General features: G+C 45.4%; 1 protein-coding gene across 2 annotated transcripts in view; it reads right to left on the bottom strand.

The window, feature by feature from the left end:
- Window positions 1-384: 384 nt before the first annotated feature.
- LPAR3 (lysophosphatidic acid receptor 3) overlaps window positions 385-20,984 on the bottom strand; it is a 36,650-nt gene continuing 16,050 nt past the window's right edge. Inside the window, exons 2-4 of one of the 2 annotated variants that reach the window (XM_050962216.1) lie at window positions 20,765-20,810; window positions 20,054-20,200; window positions 385-1,576 (exon numbers count right to left, since the gene is read on the bottom strand). In XM_050962216.1, the coding sequence (XP_050818173.1) occupies window positions 1,245-1,576; window positions 20,054-20,200; window positions 20,765-20,789 (504 nt within the window). In that variant the 5' untranslated portion in view covers window positions 20,790-20,810 and the 3' untranslated portion in view covers window positions 385-1,244. Of the gene's footprint in view, window positions 1,577-20,053; window positions 20,811-20,984 lie in introns of both variants that reach the window. The other variant, XM_050962215.1, reaches the window with a different exon arrangement.

Here is a 20,984-nt window from a genome sequence, read left to right as displayed (position 1 = left end):
TGAGACATGCAAAAATTAGGGACCATTTCTGAAATAGTTGCCCTAGAACTTGAAATATGTCCCTGATCTAAACGCAATGCACAGGTAATGCAGCCACTTTTAAAAACACAAAGAATGGAAGTTATTCCACACATTAAATTTGATTAGTCACTAATAACAAATTCTTATTTTTAATGTAAGTCTTCATTGTCTGCAGTCTCATGGCCTCTCCCCCAAGATCCACAGCTCTAAATCAGAGGATTAAATCTGGTCCAGTCTGATTTTTATACAGTGTATGAGAGATCCATTCACATTCTGGCTTGTATCATTCCAACACACTTGGCTTTATATATGTGTGTGTGTGTGTGTGTGTGTGTGTGTGTGTGTGTGTGTGTGTGTATATATATATAGATATAAAAATTCATTCATATTAAACAGGCTTTGTTCATGGTGTTTTTGTTGTAAAAATTTGAATATGAAATCTATTTTCAGCCACGTTTCCCACCCAATAATGTCCAGAATTCACATGTGCATGTGATCTCGCCCATTGGCCAGATGAGGGGGGGAAGGACTTACTACTTCCAGCTAGTGCAATCACTCCTGCTACTCAAGTAGCAGTGGCTTGTGCTTTTGGCAGTGTTCTACCCCTGCCGACAACCTATGGTGGGGGTAGTTGCACATGCACACCATGGGCTGCTATTATAGACTTGCCCCTTCACTGCCAAGTTGCTGGCATTAACTTGTTTTAAGGGAGTATAGAATTATTTGTGCTGAAGTGGGGGGAGGGGTATGTATGAACTAGTATATACATTTTGTAAACAGAGGCAGCAAACAGGGCACACTTCTGGCCTACCAGCCCCAAAAGTGTCCCCTTGAGATACATAAGAAACTGATCAAATACATAAACTTCAGACAGCCACACATGCACTGTTTAGCAATTAGTTCTTCCTGCAGGTGTCTAGCAAGGAGAGTTCCATTATATTGTTTGTATTTTGTTTCCATGCATAGAAAGTCTCTCTCAATAAGTTTATTCCTCTTATAGAGAAAACAATCTCATGTACTTAAAAAAAAAAAAAAAAAAACAGCACAGAAAGTTTTTTTCTTCAATACAATGTATTTTCCCTTTGAGTAATTATTTACAAGGACTTCACGTAACACTGTGGAGTTTGGGCTTTGGAACAGAGTGAACATATTCAATAATCTCCTGTTACAAGCCACTCCCCTCCTACCCCATATCTCTTAGGAAAAGTATATCCCAGGTTAGCTCATGAGTTTCCTTTGCCACTGATAGTCCCTTGAATAATGCTGTCTTCAATATATTGACCGGTAGTATCTGTGCTCCTGCTGAGCACTGTTGAAGGAATTCTTGACGATCGTCTCTCCTGGCTTTTATCATCAGAAGAGCAGCACATGATCCGTCTCATGGTGTTGGACATTTCATCATCTTTGTAAGAGTAAATGACTGGATTCATGACAGAGTTGAGCAAGGCCAGGAGAAGGAACCATCTTTTCACATGCTGAACCCCACAATGAGTGCAGTTCAAACCATCAAGCAGCAGAACCACCAGCCCAGGGGTCCAACAGACAACAAATGCACCTAGAGAAAGAAAAAAAGAAAAAAGCGTTCAGACTTAAATAAATCCTGGCTTTGGGCACACAAGTATTTTCCCCTCCAAGAGCACCAGATTAATTAAGAACAATATACACCATATTGTACAGGGAGAAACAACAACAAAAATTATGTCTATTAATTTCCACGGAAAGCACTTAAAATGTAAGAGCTTAGCATTTGAAAGACTACAGAGAGCATGAACTGGGATGCTAAGAGTCCATTGCCTCTTACAACAGGCAACGAACAGCCCTTATAACACTAATTTGGCCACTCTGACTAGAAGACACAAATAATTCTTTGGCACAAATACAACTGAGCTGATGCAACTGGTGCTTTGGCAGGTAGAAGGAACTCCTCTGTTAATCACATCTCTACTCTGTATGCCGGAGGGAAAGAGACCGCCATGCTACACCCCAAAGAGACAGCAAATCTACTGCCTGTTAGACTACAACTGATTGTGTTTGCAAAGTATGCTGCTAATTTCATTCAATAGGAAAGCACATACTTTAAATATGCACAGAGAAATGGCCCAGCTACCCCAGGCTGCAGTGCTCACTGTGGTATAAGCAATATTGAACCCCAGAACTTTTTTGGTGCTCTGCCACACAGTGGCGTATTATCGCCTAGGCCAACAAATTTGCTCATGCACCCTCCCCAACTCTGCCCCTTCCCCAAATCCCTGGCCCGCCTCCTCCCCCAGGCGCGCCACACTTCCCTCCTTCCTCCCAGGCTTGCTGTGTGAAAGCGCTGGCAGGGAGGGAGAAGCAAGTAGCGGAGCAATCGGAAGAGGTAGAGCAGAGGTGAGCTGGGGCCCAAGGGTATGGGGAGTAAACGGGGGGGTGGGGGCGGGAACTGCTCCCCACCCAGTTCACCTCCACTCCACCACTGCCATCCCCCGAGCATACCACATCTCCCCTTCTCCCCCTTCCCTCCCAGGCTTACCGCGCAAAAGCGCTGGGAGGGAGGGAGAAGCAAGTATTGGCGCGCTCGGGGGATAGCGGAGGTGACCTGGAGCCAGTGGACACAGGGAGTAACTCTTCGGGGGGGTGGGGGGCAGGGAACCGCTTCCTGCCCCTGCTCACCATCACTCCACCTCCACCATCCCCCAAGCATGCCACAACTCCCTTTCTCCCCCCTCCCTTTCAGGCTTGCCGCGAGGGAGCGGAGGTGAGCTGGCATGGGGGGGGGGGCGGAGAGGAGACAATTTTTTGTGGGCCAAGGGGTGGCAAATTTGTTAATCTGCCACTGCTGCCACATCATTCCATACTGGGAACTGTCTCTCCTCAGCCCACTCTATGATCTTGTGCTACGAGTGCCAAGGCTACGGGCATATTTCCCTGCAGGAAGAAGTGCATGCCAAGTACCTCTCTCATTTCCCTACCTATCCTTCTCCACAGGGCTCAGCACACTGAGGTAGAGGGGCCAGGGAGCAACTGAGCCAAGAGGGAGTTAGGGAAGAGATTTTGAGAAAGGGCTCCTGGGGGTAGAGTGGAGAGACAGGGCTGTGAGGGGAGGAATTAAGATCTAAAACCAAGGAAGGGGAATAAAAACAAAAGAGATAGAAGAGATAAAGGGAAGTGAGAAATGGGCTGGCCAGGAGACAAAGGTCACCAGAAAGAGGACAAATCAGGAATAGCAGAGGAAGAAATGCAGATAGACCCCAACATTGGGGAGGGGAGAGAGAGAGGAAGGACAAGAGAACTGGGAACGGGAAACAATATGAGAAAAGGGGAGGAGGATGAGGAGTTATTTTACTGAAGAGAAAAAGGCAACAAAAGGAAGTGAATGACAGAGAGCTCATGCCAGGCATCTCCTCGGCAGCCAAAGTGATGGGACTGAGTGAGGAGTGAAGAAACCACACATCCACACCCAATGCAACAGCCACCCGTCCTCTACACAAATATGCAAAGCCAGTTCAGGGAGGAGACACTACACAGAAAGGAGAAAAGAAGAAAAGTGGAAACATCCATGAAGGATGAAAATGGGAGAGAAAGAGAAATTAAGATGTAAGACTTATTTACATCTCTACATGTTACTGCTATCCTTGTTAGAAGGGGCAGGAAAAAAAATCACACTTCTACAGGAGAAGGTGCAAGAGGAGGAGAATCTTCAGAGCGATCGTGGCATCAAACCAGCGATCTCCCTCCACCCCAACACGTACACTGCCAGCTTGTCATTCTTTGCTTTCAAGCCCAAGAAAAAGCAGCCATGTGTACCATAATACTAACCTACACAAGCCACAATTGCTGCCTGGCTTGCAAAAATAGAAAATTACAACTCTGCACAAGTCACTTTGTGGATGACATAGTAAGGAAACTCTGCTTATGTATATAGATATAATTTCCCTTTTTTGGGCTTTAAAAAATCAGCAAAGAAGAACACTTTTAGCATTTATGCACGTCCCTGTAGAAATGCTCTCCAGATGGTCTTGATATCCATTCACAGCTTTGATATTAAAAAGGAGTCACCTTCATTTTCATAATACTGCTAGGTTTTCCTAGATATAAACTGTGTGTGATGGGGTGGACTAAGGGTTCTGCCACACCCATCCCAGGCAAGGAGCAGTAGAGAGGTCCTCCAAGCAGGCTAGAGTGGCTGCAGGGCAGGAGTCAGCAACATGTCCATACACAAACACAAGTGTCCATGGTTAAAATTTTGAGGTCTGTGGAGGTGCTCACCTCAGGCAGTTCCCTGTCCCTGTTGTTGCTGGCGGAGGCACGGCTAGGCGGCTCTTCAGGCACCTTGCCTCCATCCCCCAGCCCTGAGCGCTGACGCCACGACTCCCAGCCCATTGGCTGGGAACTGCAGCCAATGGGAGCTGCGGGGGTGGCACCTGCAGATGGAGGCAGCATGCCTGTAGAGCTGCCTGGCCACACATGTCTCGGCCAGCAACAGCAGGGACAGGGAGCCGCCCAAGATGAGCCTCCCTGCAAGCGGCTCCCCATCTCTGCTGTTGCTGGTGGAGGCGCGGCCAGGCGACTCTGCACTCTGCCTCCGTCCCCCCTCCCTGAGCACTGACTCCTGAGCTCCCAGCCCGTTGGTCCGAGAACCACAGTCAATGGGAGCTGCGGGGACAGTGCCTGCTGACAGGGCGGTGTGCAGAACCGCCTGGCTGCGCTTCCGCATAGGAGCCAAAACTTGCTGCTGCTTTCCGGAGCTGCTTGAAATAAGCACTGGATGGAGCCTGCACATGCATACACCCTGCATCCCTCCCTCCTGCCCCAGCCTTGATCCCCCTCCTATCCTCCAACTGCTTGGTCCCAGCCCAGAGCAACCTCCTACACCCCAAACCCCTCATCCCCAGCCCCACCTCAGACCCTGCACCCCTAGTTGAAGCCCTCACACCCCCCCACACCCCAATCCCCTGCTCCAGCCTGGAGCCCCCTACCTCACCCAGAAACCTCTCATTTCTGGCTCCACTCCGTAATCCACATCCCCACTCCAGAACCCCAACCACCTCCCACAGCCCAACCTCTGCCTCACCCTAGAGCCCCCTCCTGCTCCACGCCAATGTCTTTCACTAAGTCCAGTAATTTTGCCAAATATCCATCATGCAACATGGTGGTACTGACCCCTGCTGCAGGAAAAGCAGTCAGTCAGGGCCCAGGATGGCCATATAAAAGGAGCTGCAGAACAGAGCAGTAGTTAGTTGCTACTTGGAGCTGGAGAAGAAAAGACTGCATGCCTGGCTGGATGAGCAGGAAGACTATGGGCAGTCTTCTGGCAGGGACCAGGGAGCAAGAGGCTTCTGGCTGGCTGCTAGGACTGAGCCAAAGACAGTTTGCTAGCAGATACCAAGGGAGCAATGAAGTAGCTCTTGGCTGGCTACTAACTGAGAAGGGAGTGAGCCCAGGAAGGGCCACAGGAAGATAGTATCTCCAGGGAGGAAACCCTGGGGATAAGGCCCCATACCAGGGCCAGGACTACTTAAAAAGACTCAGCTCAGAGAGGGCTAGACAACCACCACCAGAAGGGTACCAAGATAAACCCTCGTGGACTGTATACCCCAGAAGGGGTTTGTTCTGGTTAACACACAGATAGTGTGTGTCTCACTCAGTCAGAGGGCTGAGGCACTGAAAACTCGCCTAAGAACCACTGAAAGGGGTCTCCAGATCTAAAGAATGCAGACACACCCAGCCAGCAGGGGGCACTCATGAGAGGTGGGTGCCAATCATGTTACACTGTGTAAATACAACACTGAGGATGCAGTGCACAGTTCATTTCAAATAACTGGGAAATGCAAGAGTTATGATTCTAACAGTAACATCAAAATACTGCATTGTACATACAATACACACACACACCCAACAAGCTACACAAAGAAGTACATGGCCTGATTTCAGAAATGATGAGCAGCCATCGCTCCCATGGTTTTTAAGGGAAACTGAGATTGCTCAGCACCTCTCAAGAGCAGGCCAGAAGAAATTAATTCAAAAGCTTTAATAAGTGTTACAATTTATGAAAAATCATGCACAAGGCAAAAAGGTTATAATAGTTGTTAGGAGACTACAAAATACTTTCTAAACTGTCCTTCCACTAGAAACCACTTCCTAAAGTAAGGAAAGAAAATTCACCCACCAGATTTATATTCCTTTTTGGATAACATACCATGGAATGGAAAAATTAAAGGCTGGAGCTTTCATAAAAGATGCATTTAACTCTACTGTAGCTTGAGTCTGGATTTTTATGGCCCTAAATACCAATTTTATAGGTTAATTTTGAATTAGTGGTCAGTATCAGTTATTTGTGAATTCTGATGCTAGAGGGTTATGAGTAGATCTCTAAGCAGGGTGTTCAGAGCTGCAGCTCAGAACATCAGTTCTGGTAATCAACTTTGCAGCATGGAGGATCGTTCAGAACCAGAACATTGCATAGATAGAGATTTATTGCACTAAGTCTTACCCAAAGCCCACTAATGTCAATGGAAAGCCCCCTTTCACTTCAATGGGCATTAGAATAGGCCTCAATTAGGAAGAGACCACACTCTACATTGACATCAACTGTCACTGAATGTTTCTGGGCCTCTGGAGTCTCAGTGCAACTTTTTATGAAATATCAGGGGCTAAGGGAGGATGCCAAGTCTCCAGCTCCTTGCAAAGAAATAGTTTAGCATGTGAACCATCTCTGTATCCAAGTGAAAAAGGGGGAAGCAGTTTACCACATTATTTTTTCTTTACCATATTGCAGGACCCCATCCTGCTTCCACTGACATCAATGGGAGCAGGAGCAGGCCCCAAATTAGTGTATAAATGTGTTTTTTAAAAAGTGACAGCTAGTAATTTTTTGCAGACTAAACATATGACAAACTCTAGGAAACATATCTACTTGCACAAACAACATTGTAAAGAGTGTAATGGCAACCACTGGGCATAAAAAAAATGTCCTTTGCAGAAATTTCTCTAGTATCTGTGTGATGCACAATATTCCCTCACTTCCCCGATGGAAAGTTGGAACTCCAGACATTTAGGCAAGGTCTACACTGTGAGCTAGTGTGATTACCCTGCCCACAATCATGCTAGCTCTCATAGCATAAGTATAAATAGCAGCATAGCTGCAACAGCAGTGCCAGGTACGTACCCATCAGTTTCAGCCAGGTTCGTACTCGGCATGCCTAAGCCAGTGTCTCTGCTGCTGCTGCCCATACAATCATAGCCACGCTGCTGTTTATACTTGTACTAGCTTGATGACAGCCACGTGCATGCAAGAACGGGAATCACACCCCTAGCTCATAGTGTAAATATAGCTTTACACAGCTAAAGAAATACTGTAGTGCAGTACACGGTAAGGAACACCATTACAATTACTGGGCAGCTCTTTCAAGGGATTGTCTTACTTTGGATCCACTGCCACCAAAATACATTTAATCATGTGTACAAACAGGGTTAGTGTCACACCCTATCCTTAACATTGCACACACAATGGGTTATGGTCCAAACTTGTTTCCTTTCTAGGATCTGCCTCTATTTTTACCTTGTGCAACAAAGCGTTCAGGCAGACTGCACTTAAACTGCAGCCCTGGCTCCCTATTAATTTGTCTGTTCCTAGGATTTTCACCCTGCAGGATCCCTTGTTGTTCACTCTAGGTCTGCCAAGGCAGAATCCTCACTCTGTCACTTTGAGTGCAGAAAGTGGGGGCCCGCAAGGATTTTAAAAATTAATACTTGTCATTCCAGGATTGTATTAAACTCCCAAGGTTACAGCTTCTCTCTGACCTTGCCTTGGCAAACGCTTCCACCACCAAATGCAAAAAAAACCCTTGAACCCAGGAAAGAGCACTTGGGAATTCTTCCCTGTGGAGTACCCTCAAGCCCTTTCACCCACCCTCTGGGGAAGAGCTGAGAAAGAAAACAAAGGAGATTAGCTGTGGCTATCAGCTAATCAAACAACATGCACAAGCTTTTTAGGACACTAAAAATCCAATCCTGTTCTTAAAAAAGGTAAATTTTATTAAAAACAAAAAGGGAAAAAATACATCTGGAACTTAGGCTTTTTACTAGATCTTAAAAGAAACAATTACAGAAATTAAGCACCCAAAATAGCTTTCTTGGGGGTTCAGCTTAAAGGTTACAAAAGCATCTGGGGTAAACAAAGAGGAGATCCACAAGCCAAAATAAGAAATAAATCATAGCGTCTAACTAAACATTCCCTATGCAAATTATTTCTTCTAGGTATGGAAAATACTTACACAGCAAACCTTACACAGTATTTTTGCCTGTAGCATTGCCGCTCCGTGTCCCTGCAGCCCAGAGCACAACAGACAAAGGGAAAGTTTCTTCCCCCTTTTTTAAAGTTCTAGCCTTCCCATTGGCTCTTTTGGTCAGGTGCCCACTTCCTTTTCTTTACCTGGGGGACTTTTAACCCTTTACAGGTAAAGCAAGCAGAGAACAGCTACCAAGAGGGATTTTACAGGTAACTGGCAGGTTGGGTGTCCATAAAAGGGAGCTACCCCCCGCTTCGTTTATCACAAGGTGTAACATGCCTCAGAAAAACTTTCAGTTTTTCATACCTTTGAGTAGGACTTAAGAGAGCCAGCTGATCTGGATGGCAGGGTGAATCAGAAGAATAGCTCTGCATCTCACATAGGATATACAAGACTAGGGATATGTCTACACTTACCAGGAATCAACATTGCTGTGATCGATGCTGTGGGGTCATTTTAGTGGGTCTAGCTCTCCAGTCGACTTTGGAACTACACCAAAACTAGAAGATTAAGGTATGTTGACGAGAGAGTGTCTCCTGTCGATGCAGCACAGTGTAGACACTGCAGTACGTCGACCTAAGTTATATTGACTCCAGATACGTTATTCACATAGCGGGAGTAGCATATCTTAGGTTGACTTACCCCGGAAGTGAAGACAAGGCCAAACACATGGTCACAATGTGCCATTAACTGTGCTCCCAAGTCAATTTGGGGATTTTCCACTAAGCCTACAGTGAGTTTCCTGTATATTGCATCACTTCAGTTGCACTGAATTCCTATACATCTGGAAGAGCTGCATTTTTTATGCTTCCGCTGTGCCCTGCCATAAAGCTCTCCATATACTAGCACTGCCTTTCAGAACCTATGTTTAGAGCAAGGAAAAGGTGATAGCTTTTTAAACAACTGCCTTAACAAGATGTACACTTTTGGTTAAAATGGTAGAAGTTATAAATTTAAATTCTAAATGTATTAGACTAAAAACCCTGAACCTCAGAGTAATGAATGTTTCTGCTGAAATACTGGTAAGCTAGGACGAAGTTCGCCTGAACGAACTGAAAATCATGTATAGACTTGCATGGCAGTCATGTCCTTTCCTTTCAACATATGTATGTTTAGCTGGGATGATGTCACAAAATGAATCAGTGAGAGATTAAGCCTTTTTCAAACCTTCCATCTTCCAGTCTACATAAACCAGACGACACTTTTCAAAGCTCAGTAGGTCTGAGATAGAATCATGTCAGTTGCTGCTATCAAACTCCCTGTACCGTACATCACCACTGAACAGATCGGCCTCCGTCACCTCCAGGGCCGGCTCCAGGCACCAGTGAAGGAAGCAGGTGCCTGGGGCGGGCAATAGAAAGGGAAGGCACTCCGTCCATTGTTGGGGCGGCACGTCCAGGTCGGCGGGGGCAGCACTTCGGCGGCAGCTCAGTCAGCCCACTTCAGTCTTCTGCGGCAATTTGGCGGCGGATCCTTCACTCCCTGTTTTCCTGTTTGGCGGTAGTTCAATCGAGGTTTGGAGAGGGGGGGCGCGTTCCGCCACTTGAGGCGGCAAAAAAGCTGGAGCCTGACCTGGTCACCTCAAATTATACCCAGTAATATTCCTCTTTCACAAGAGACAGGATCAATTGCCAAAAAGAAAAAAAAGAAAAAAAAACTAGCACCTTGAAGGTTAACAAATCTGGGCTCTCATATGAAACCCAAGCACACACACTGAAAACACTCTTACAATGTGTGACTCAGATGAAAAATTAATCTTTAAATTAACCATTAAACAGTGAGCAGCTATAATCAAATGTCATAAAAATACAACCTCTTCACAAGGCCCGAAAAAATACTGTTTCCTCTTAAATGAAAAATGAGAGCCATGTCCTGCTATTGATTTACACCTAGTGGGTGCAATGACCCTCATGGCCAGGACCCAGGCACCGATCTGAGCTGCAGAGTGAAACTGCTCACTGGTGAAAAGAACTGGAGTTCCCTACATGGAGTGCCTGCCTGTGTGGAAGATGTGAATGTAGCCCAACAGTCCTGTCTTTAAAGGACAAATCTGTCTGCCCACATCCATCTGCCTGTGGGGTTTGGTCAGGCTGAGGGACAGCAGCCTGCGCTGAAGTAGGAGTACAAATTAGGTGTCTGAGCTGGGAGAGGAGCAGGAACTGGGATGTGGAGGGAAGCTCTTTTCCCATAAGCAGGGAAAGGGATTTTCACCATAGGATAGGGCCAGTGTCAGAGTGGAGCTACAGGAAAAGATTGCTGAGTAGTGGGAGCAACAGGACCAGAAGGAAACAGGGTGGGAGGGCTTTGGGAAGGGGCAGTTTGATGCCTTGAGGGAGAAGCCAGCAGCCATACAGCCAGTTCAAAGCCCAACCTATTGTAATTTACACTGCAGGATCCATCCCACAGAACTCAACACAAAGAGGACAGCAGACGTCGCCTTATTCCACACCCCAGAGAAGGAGAAGCAGATAACTGAGACCAAGGCAGGAGAGGGAGAGCAGAGTGCCAATCGCACATATGACATTGTTACTCTCGGGGCAATTCTGCGCCACTGCACAATGCAGAATTTTGCAGAAATTAACATTGTGCGCGCAGAATTTCCTTTCCCCCCACAGAAATGGGCTGCAGTGCTTCTGGCTACCACTAGGGGCCTCTGGAGCCAACAGAGCCCAGCTTACATACAGAAAATACCGCCCGGAGGGGGTCGAGGGGTGGAGAGAGGGTAGGAGCTAAAGGGTTCCTGACAGCTGCAGTTCCCAGCATGCCCTGAGGGAAGGAGAAGATGGTGCACAGGAAACTCTGTGCAAGCCTGGGACTGAGCATCAGGCTGTTTCTTCCTTTGGATCCCTGGGCTCCGAGGGATTGAATGTATTAGTTGGTAGGGCCCTGCATGTGGGCTTGGGGGGTTTGGGGTGGAGAGATTGTGAGTGTCTGCCCCCTCCCCCCAGCAGGGCTCAGGGAGAGGGCAGAGAACAGGAACTGGGTTGTCTTTAACTTTCTACTCCTGGGGGACATTTTTGGTGTGTCTGTATTGTTACAGACAGACATACTTGCTGACAGGTATTTTGAAATAAATTACCAAAATAATTGAAACTGGTGTGACTATGCGGTGTTATCTTGACAACTAAAATTTGCAGAATTTTAAAATACTGTGCACAGAATTTTTTATTCTTTGGCACAGAATGCCCCCAGAAATAACACAGCTACAAGCCATCTTCCCTTTGCGTATCTTCTGCTCTCTGGTATTCTTCTACGCAGAAGAGCTGAGCTGACCAGTAGGATTTCACTGCAGCCTCCCAGCTGATACTGACAGCTGCTTAATATGCTTCCTCCTGCAGCAAAGCGTATCTGAGATATCACAGCTAGCAGCATTGTGATTTCACATGTGCAGCACTATGGTTTCGCTGAGAGGTCAAATAGAGCAGGGGACCTGTGAGTGGAAATCAGGGTTTAAAAACACAAGCAGCTTTGTAAATGGCAAGCAGAGTAAGCAACAAAATCAGAAAACATGAACGTTAAGAGTGGTTTTTTTTACTTTAGTCAAATATGCCTGAAGTTTCTCCAGCAGAAGAGTCCTTAATTAATAAGAAATCCAGTCTCCTTATTTTGCCAAACAATCTTGACTTAGAGCTTGATCCTGCTCACCCTCAAATCAATGGCAATTCTGCCATTGGCTTCAGGCTGAGCTGGACCAAGCCATTATACTGCATCTAGTTCAAGTAACTTGTACCAGCAAACACAAAACGCAGCATGCTAGGAATTATCTGTTTTTGTTAGGTAACGCAACACTCTGTAAAGAATGCAAAGACGTGCAGTAGAGCCTTAGCCAGAACAATTAGTTTTATGGAGATGATACATATGATGTAATTATTATAAACAGTGCTTGCTAGAACCACTTCTAGTTAAGGCTGTGTCAGGCACTCTCTATTTCAGAATATCTGCAAGGATTTAAGCACATGGCATTAAAAATAACTCCCCATGGGTTAAAATCAGCACTAAGCATGGTGACGTGTTGGTTCCACAATGTACAAAATAGCAATATTTAAACTATTTGTTGGGTAGATAATTTTGCACCTGAAAAAAAACAGGAAAGAAGTTAGTGATTTAGTTTCCACTACTTTTTGCATAGCATGTTTAAAAAACAGCCTGCCTGGTCATGACTGCATGTTTTAGAGCATCCTAAAAAATTCTTTCCAAAATAGCTTTAAAAGCTATTTGTTGTGAAGTCATATTTTAATTGCTGATTTGAAGGGGTGTTTCACCATGCAGTACGATATGCTCACTACAACATGCTGATGTATATTTCCTGTGACATCGGTTGGGACTCATGGTGCACCCAATGAAGTTAATACTCAACTTCTTGTCCATTTCAATGGGAGCAGGATGTGTTTTACTTAAGCGATTAGTGAAGCAAACTGTGAAATGATACTCTTTATAATTATTGTGTAGCCTTTCTGAAATTTCAGGAATAGTTTTGTGCTGTATCAGAAAAATATGATCCACAGTTGTGTCATTGTTACAGTTCAAATGGACAGCAGTAGGACCATATCTTATGAGAGATCTTAGCTACAGGAAATTAAGGCCATCTACTCACTGTCTTCCCTCCCCCACTCAAATGCTTTTGTGCTAGAAACAGGGCCGACTCCAGGCACCAGCGAAGGAAGCAGGTGCTTGGGCCAACCAATGGAAAGGGATGGCGTCTTCAGCGGCAGGTCCCTCAGTCCCTCTCTTCCTCTTTGAGCTGCTGCCGAAGTGCCGCCGAAGAGGAAGAGAGGGAGCAAAAGACCTGCCGCCAAATTGCCGCCGAAGAATGAAGCAGCACGATTGAGCCACCGCTGAAGTACTGCCGATCGGATTTCTCTTCCACCCCCACCCCACTTTGCCACTTGGGGAGGCAAAAAAGCTGGAGCCGCCCCTGGCTAGAAACACAGTGGCTGGTGCTTTGCCCACTCCCAGAGAGTGCACATTTAAAAGCATCCTAAAAAATTATTTCCAAGCCAGTCCATAAAATTTTAACTTATGAAGTTATTTGTTAATTGCTGATGTGAAAGAGTGTTTCACTGTGCAGTACAATTTGCTGTGTGTTTTAAACAAAAAAGGTGAGATGTTAAAACAATCAATGGGACTAGACAGAAACAGGAGAAGATTCACCCTGACACAAAAAACCAGAAATTTAAACACATTTTATATGTCCCTTTTTTCTGGGCCTTGGGCCTGATCCTACAGGGTGCACTTATGCATGTGTCTACCTAATTACCTATTTTATATGGTTCTCGTCACCATAGTATATGAGCATCTCACAACCGTTAATGGATTTTTATCCTCATAAAACCCCCAGGTTTGTTAACACTACGGAGGTGGAACTGAGTAGATGAAGTGACTTACCCAGTGTCGCACAGAAAGCACATGGTAGAGACAGTTATTGAACCCAATCTCCTGAATCCCAGTCCAGTCCCTTATCCACTTCAAATTATGATCGCCTTTGGCAGTAATCTGTATCAGGACCCCTGCCCAGTGCCAGCTGAGGACTAGTGGTGGGAGGACAACTGTGCCCCTTCTGCCAAGTCTTGTACCAAGCAATCAGTCTGAGCTGTGAAGAATCTGGTCCTATATTTTTTGCTGTGTACTACACAGAAGACAGGAAGCATCAAAACCTAAGAGTCATAATTTCAGGATTAAGCACATGCTGGCGTATTTTGTTTTTGTGATGTCAAGAGAATATTAATATAAATGAGAAGCCTTTTCAGTGAGTGTTTATTTGTGTGTGAACAAAATAAACAGAACAAAAATGTGCAACTATGGCTTGGGCAGAAAGGTTCAGATAATTGCTTATTATGAGTGTTTTTTTAAAAGCAGCACTTATTTACAGTCTACTGCACAGTTAAGCATCTAGTCAAGATCATGTTTGGCACATGTTTGAGAACTCTGCAATGGCAATTTTCTCCTTCCAAATGGGAGGGTTTTCTAAGTTGAGCTTCATTTCATAAACATCCCACAGAAAACAAGAGAGAAAAGACTTCACGCTGCTCCCTCAAAAAGAGTCCCAGAGCAGGACTGGATCCAGCATTGCATGCCATCGCTCCCAACATGTTGTAACATGAAAGAAACATGGGAAAGTAACAGAGGAAAAAATGGTCTAACAATGGATGAGTGAGTCTTTGAAAAAAACACGAACTTTCACATCAATAAACCATTATTCTTTGCTTTAACCACTAGTCCATGCGTGTCCTGACAAAGCCCTATCTTGTTAGGCTGGCTTACAGCACTTTGATGTCCTTTCATTGAAGGTGCTATACACAAAAGTGCTAAATATTATTTTGTCATTTTTGCCATGATCACCAAGTGAACAGGGCGGGTGCAAAGATGTTTCACGCCCTAGGCGAAACTTCCACCTTGCGCCCCCGACTCCTGTGGCAGCTCTCCGCCCCCTCTCTGCCCTGAGGCTCCCCCCGGCCCAGGGACCCATGCGGCAGCTCCCTGCCCCAGCTCACCTCTGCTCCACCTCCTCCATGAGCACACCGTTGCTGCTCCACTTCTCCCGCCTCCCAGGCTTGCGGCGCCAATCAGCTGTTTGGCGCTACAAAGCCTGGGAGGAAGAGAAGCAGAGCGGGGCAGCGTGCTCAGGGGAGGAGGTGGAGCAGAGGTGAGCTGGGGCAGGGAGTGGTTCCTCTGTGTGCCACATACTCCCTTACTTGCTGCAGGCAGCCCTCCCCACGCCCCCCTGCTCCAGGTCCCTCCACCTAAATGCTGATGATGACCGGGGTGGCTGAAGATCCGGCCACCGCGGTCATTGCCTCCGGACCTGAAATGCCACCCCCCAATGCTAGCAGGTGAATTTGCCTAAAAATGCCATGACAAATCAGTAGCCAAGTGAATCCTGCAGGTACTGTGAGCTGCACAGTGTGATCCCTACATCCTTTTGGTTTTTAGTGCTGGATCAGAGAGTTAGGGTGTTACTTTGGGAGTTCAGTGCGTAAAGAAAGAAGCAGCAATCCTGATGGTTTTTACCCCAATATGTATAGAGAAGACTTGGATTACAAGGATGACAAAAGATTACAATGGTTTAGGAATTTTCAGATGGATACAAGGGAAGTTAAACATTTAAATCTTAACTTCTTTTCTAATCTGACATGGTTTTATAGATAAATATTGCTTGATTTTTGGTTAAACATTAAACAGATAAAGTGAGCTGCAGGGCATAAGAATCAGAGGATTCTTTATTTTGCAGTTATTCATTCTCAAATATCTAAATTCTTCCCCTCTATTTATCTCAAAGGCTGGCTAACTCCATCTGCATGCCTATCCCCTAGAAAGGATAGCAGTTTGTATTTGCAGCTTCAAGTGATGCTGTTTTCTACCCAGCCAAGGAGATGATAATAAAAGGAGCCAGCTGCTTGCAACACAGGGCGTTTAAGCTAAATGCAATACCTTCGTGTCGCATGCAATCTCTTGCAGGCCAGAAGGAACTGATGTTACCCATCTGAGTAAGTGGGGAAAATATATTAAAGGTGACTGTGAACAGATGCTGAGTAGTTTCTGTTGAAAAAGATCTCCCTCTGAAGAGTTACTATGGTGTGTGCATAACATTAAGAGGTTAAAAGCTTTGTCGCCATGCCATTTATAGTCCAGTGTTATGATTTTTCAAAGCCCAAACACAAATCATCAACAATTAGGACAGCAACAGTGTATTAATTACTGATTAACCTAAACTAAAAAGGGATGAATTAATTTTAACAACAGGTTTGGAGCAATATAATATTGGCCACAGATGACAAAAGCACTGTATTCTCGAAATTTCCTTGAAGGACTAGTGGTAGATCTGAAAGTCAGGTATTATTTAGGTATATTTCCATATATGTGTAATTCATGATATTTACCACAAATGGTCCTTTAACACTACAACCTTCCACTTGGTGCTTCCACTAGGACCAGAGATGCTAGCATAAATCAGACTGCCAGACTCTGTAAACAATGCCCTTGGGCACAGCCTAGGAAAGATAACTGTTCTTAGTTTGTAAACTTCTTGTGTTGGAGACACATGCCTCCTCCATAGCATTGCTATCTGAGAATTATATAGTACACACAGAAACTGTCTTCTTTACAACAAAGCTATTCCTTCTTAATAGCTGCTACAAGACAAATGCACTAAATACCATTATATGTGCAGGATGGTTATGAAAGAAGCTATTCATTGTTGGACAGATAAGATATATCTCTACCAGCTACTAAAGCAGGATGCTCAGGGTCATCTTGTTTTCCTTAGCATTCTTAAGCGCTTACTGCAAAGCTTGTATCTGCAACTTTTATAATCCTGGGAGCAGATTTATATTTGAAAACTGTGGAGTCCAGTTAAACAAAACATAAATTTGGCTTTTGCACTGCTACAGCCACCGAAGAATCATGAAACAGCCTCCCACACCCCTCAAGCCTCAAAACCAAATGTTCCTGTGCTGTCTTTTATGGCATCAGAGCTGGACAAAGCCTTTACTAAGTCAGCCCCAAAGAAATGGAAAGCCTAATTCATAGATTTTTAAGTCTAGAAGAGACCATTAGATCACCTACTCCAACCTCCTGTATAATACAGGCCACAGAATTTCCTTCAGTTACTCTTGCACTGATTTCCATAACTTTCAATTGACTAAAGCATATCTTCCAGGAGGCATCCAGCCTGAATCTGAAGTCTTCAAGGAAATAATCTACCACATCCCTCCATTAGTTTCTTCTAATGGTTAATCACCCTCACTGTTAAAAAAAAAATTGTGCCTTATTTCTCATTTGAATTTATCTGGCTTTAACTGACAGCTTCTTATCAGCTGGTTATGATTTAATTACTGGTGAATATAAGATGACTGAGTTATTAAAACAGAATGGATATTTTCAATATCCTTTTAGAAAAAACAATTGTTGATTAAGTGACACAGAAACTGAATGATACAGGGGATTCATAATGAAATTCTGAGGCTTTTTGTTTCTGGGTCACTAGATAAAATCTAGCCCCAGTCTGTAGGAACTAAAAGTTGTTAAAATTGATGGGATTAGTGAAGTATTTGAAACGAGTTAGAGATCTCAGACTGGATTCCCCACTCTGCAAAGGCCACTTTGCATTGTGTAAGGAGATAACTGGCAATCTCAGCCAGTGGAAAGCTGCAGAAAGTGATTCCATCTTCCTTCCCCAGTGGAAAAAGAGTTGCATTGGGGTGGGAGAGCTGAGCTGTATCCTCCATGGAGTACAAGATCACCTCAGCACAGCACCTGTGCAGCCCAGACTGTGATGGGATGGGCAGCCCTGACTCAGAGAACTGCAACTCGCTCCCTACAATGCCCCCAGACCTCTTCACTCCCTCCATATGCAGCTTCTCCTACCACTTCCTAATTACATTGCGAAAGCACCATCATCACTGAAGCTGTTTGGACCCTGAACAGTGAATTACAGAGGCAGAGATCCCAATTGGCAGAGTATCTTTTTCTCATTCCCAGAAACAGAACAGGGCCCAGGTACATTGGTGGGATAGGGGAGGCTAATACCACCGGCACCCTCTGTCAGTCCCTTGTGGCCAAGTGGATGCAGTATCACCAACTCTCCTGATTTCTCCATATGTCCAGCTAGAGCTGGAGTCGTCTCGCCAGGATGCCAGCAGGTCTAGCACTCCTGTGAATTTCAACCCTGCCTACGGGGAGAAACCCACTCTGATTGGCTGCCTTCACCACTTGCCCAGGGACAAGCAACCAAGGAGGGCTGCTGTTGGAGGTAGGCAGAGTTCTCCTCTCCTACCACTCAAGAACTGAATGGAGTTCTGGGATAGAAGAAGGGAGACACCAGTCTCACAGGAGGGGAAGGGGAAGCAGAAAGAGCCGAGCAGCTCAGGGCAGCCCTGCTCCATCCTCCCTCCCTGTGAACAGAGGGTCAGTCAGCTCTGTTCCTCCCTCCCCGCAGCACCCAGCTTGGGAAGGGGGAGAAGGGGGTGCAGCACTTCCATCTCCTTCAGAAGCTTCCAACCCCAGAAGCTTCAGGAGAAGAACTGGTGTGGGAACTGGGCAAATGTGGGGCGGACTGGCAGATGTAGGGGGTGAAAGCACCTGCAGCAGAAGCTAAAATCACCTGACCCAGCAAGATTTGGCAACCCTAACTGTCACGCACACTGGGGATGGGCAAGTGGAGTTCAAAAAATCAGATGACAGGTGAACACACAATACAGTAGAACCTTAAAGATATGAACCCAGAGTTATGGACTTACCGGTTAACTAGACACCCTGTGAAACCAGAAGTCCTCAATCAGGCAGCAGCGCAACCACCAAAAAATTAAAAAAAGCAAATACTGTATTGCCTCAGGGCTTCAGCCACAGGGTAGGCAGGGGTGGGAGTCAGGGCTCCGGGCGGAAGGGCAGCTCAGGTCTTCTGACCCTCAGGAGTACCAGGGCTCAGGGATTTAGACTGGGGGGGCAGCACTGGAGCTTGGGGTTTCAGCCCTGTGGCTCTGTTCCCGGCTTCAGCCCGACAGGGGGTGCCAGGGCTTGGGGCTTTAGCTACAAGGGGAGCACTGGTTTCAGCCCCAGCGCTCTCTCCGTAACTGAAGCCCCAAGCCCCGCCCCCAGTTGAAACCAAAGCTCCAATCCCTGGTGCCCTACATGGGGCAGTAGCTGGGAGTGGAGCTGCAGGGTTGAAGCCTCAGTGTTCCCCCACAGGTCTAAATGCCGAGCCCCAGTTCTCCCATAGGGCTAACCCTGGCGGCCTCGAGGATCAGTAGCCCCCCGCCCAGAGTCCTACAGCCCCAACTCCTCCATAGCTGAAGTCCGTAACGTCTTATTCAGAGTTCCAGACCATTTCAGAGTTACAGACAACAGAACAATATACCCATAATAGGAGTATTGTAATATTTGGTGCCCTGTTCAATGTTGCAAACTTTCATTATCTATTTAAAAAGTGTTAAGAGAAAGAAAATAAAGTGCCCATCCAGGGCTCTAGATGACTATAACGGTAACATTAAAATACAACATAAAACCCAGCAGTTTTCCCAAAAACAGAACAACCAATACACAAACATTCCCTTAACATGCACTCCACTACAAGCCCTTATCACAACTCCCCCTCTCCAAAACTTGGGCAAGAAGACGGGCCAACCTGTGTGTCCGGAAAGTCAACAAAACTGAGCTTTTACAGATTAACAGTGGAGAAATTAACCTAAGGTTGAGCGTTCCCCATTGACAGCTCTCTCTCTGATACGGAGGGAAGTTCCAGTTGAAACACCTCTGTGGGCTACAGCTATATGGCACAGTGAAATAGGCAGGTCTCAAGCAATTTTAGAGTTTCATTGGTTAAGTCCTACACCTACAGGTTAAATACCCACAAAAAACTTACTCTCTGGCTGGGATTTTCAAATTCAATGTGATTTAGGCACCTAACTCCCTTAGACTCCTTTGCAACTCCCAGTTTTTATTATTTTAATCCAGACAAATATGTTAGTAATGTTGCTGTGAATTTTGTCAAACCTTCTCCTTCCAGAGACCTTTCTGAATTTTTTTAACTACAGAAAAAACCCATTTTGTAGCATTCTGCCTACAACCAAACTGTCTAACCAACTACCAGATGAGGAGACATTTGGTCTACAACTTGATTGGCCCTATGCTTCGTAATTTTTCATGGTGTGACATCTTGTATCGCCTAAGTGGGCAAGCAAGCACTGGCACGTCAATATCCAAGAGATTTTAAGTTAAATTTTGACAGGCACACAGATCCTTTTACATAATTTTCAATATTGTCTTACCTAAGACGGTCATGACTGTCTTCATAAGCTTCATTGGTGTCCTCCTACGGCTGATGGATCCACTAGTGTGTGGAGATAAGACATTAGTTTTCCTCTGGACGTACATGTAGATTCTTAGGTAAACCACCACCATAATGAAGAAAACAACTAGATTGGAGACAGTCCAGAATATCAGATAACTTCTGCTATAAATAGGAGCCAGGGAAGAACAGGTTGAGATATTGCAAAGGCAGTTCCAACCCAAAGTAGGCACAGCCCCCATAAAAATAGCAACGGCCCAGATCAATAAAATTAAAAAAGTGACTCTTTTCTTTGTGAGGTTACTGTGAACCCTCATCCGCACTACTGACATGTGTCGCTCAACAGCTATCACAAATAAATTAGCCAGAGAAGCTGTCAGGCTGGTGTCCAGAAGCCCCTGGCGCAAAAACCATCGGTTAACAGTTAGCGTTTTGGACACAGGGCCAGTGTTGAACATCAAGTATACATAGGCAATGCCAGCGAAAAAGTCTGCAGCAGCTAGATTGGCCAGCAGATAGTAGAAGGGGAAATGAAATCTTTTGTTTTTGACCACAGCTGCTATGACCAGTGAATTTGAAATAAAAATAAACAGGCAGAAGAAGGTCCCAAAACATAAAACAACAACAAGGTTTGTCCCTGACCACTCATCTACTGTGTCAGTGTTGCTCATGTTATAAAAAAAGTCCATACGTTTATCATAGTGGCATTCGTTCATCCTGGATCAGGGCCTTACATCCTAGGGGGGGAAAAAAAAACATGAATTAAATTTCATACCTTGTCTTTGCTTGAAGCACTGTGCTACAAACACTTTGAGTGTAAACGTTCCCAGAGAATAATTTTCATATCAGGTAGAACTAGAGCAAAAGGAAATGCAGCCTGAAGGAAAAACTGCTCTAATATAGTCACTCTG

The sequence above is a fragment of the Gopherus flavomarginatus genome, chromosome 7 (genome assembly GCF_025201925.1).
Source record: "Gopherus flavomarginatus isolate rGopFla2 chromosome 7, rGopFla2.mat.asm, whole genome shotgun sequence".
NCBI classification, from domain to species: domain Eukaryota; kingdom Metazoa; phylum Chordata; order Testudines; family Testudinidae; genus Gopherus; species Gopherus flavomarginatus.
The sequence above is the reverse complement of the archived record's forward strand: the minus strand, read 5'-3'. Positions and strand labels throughout refer to the sequence as shown.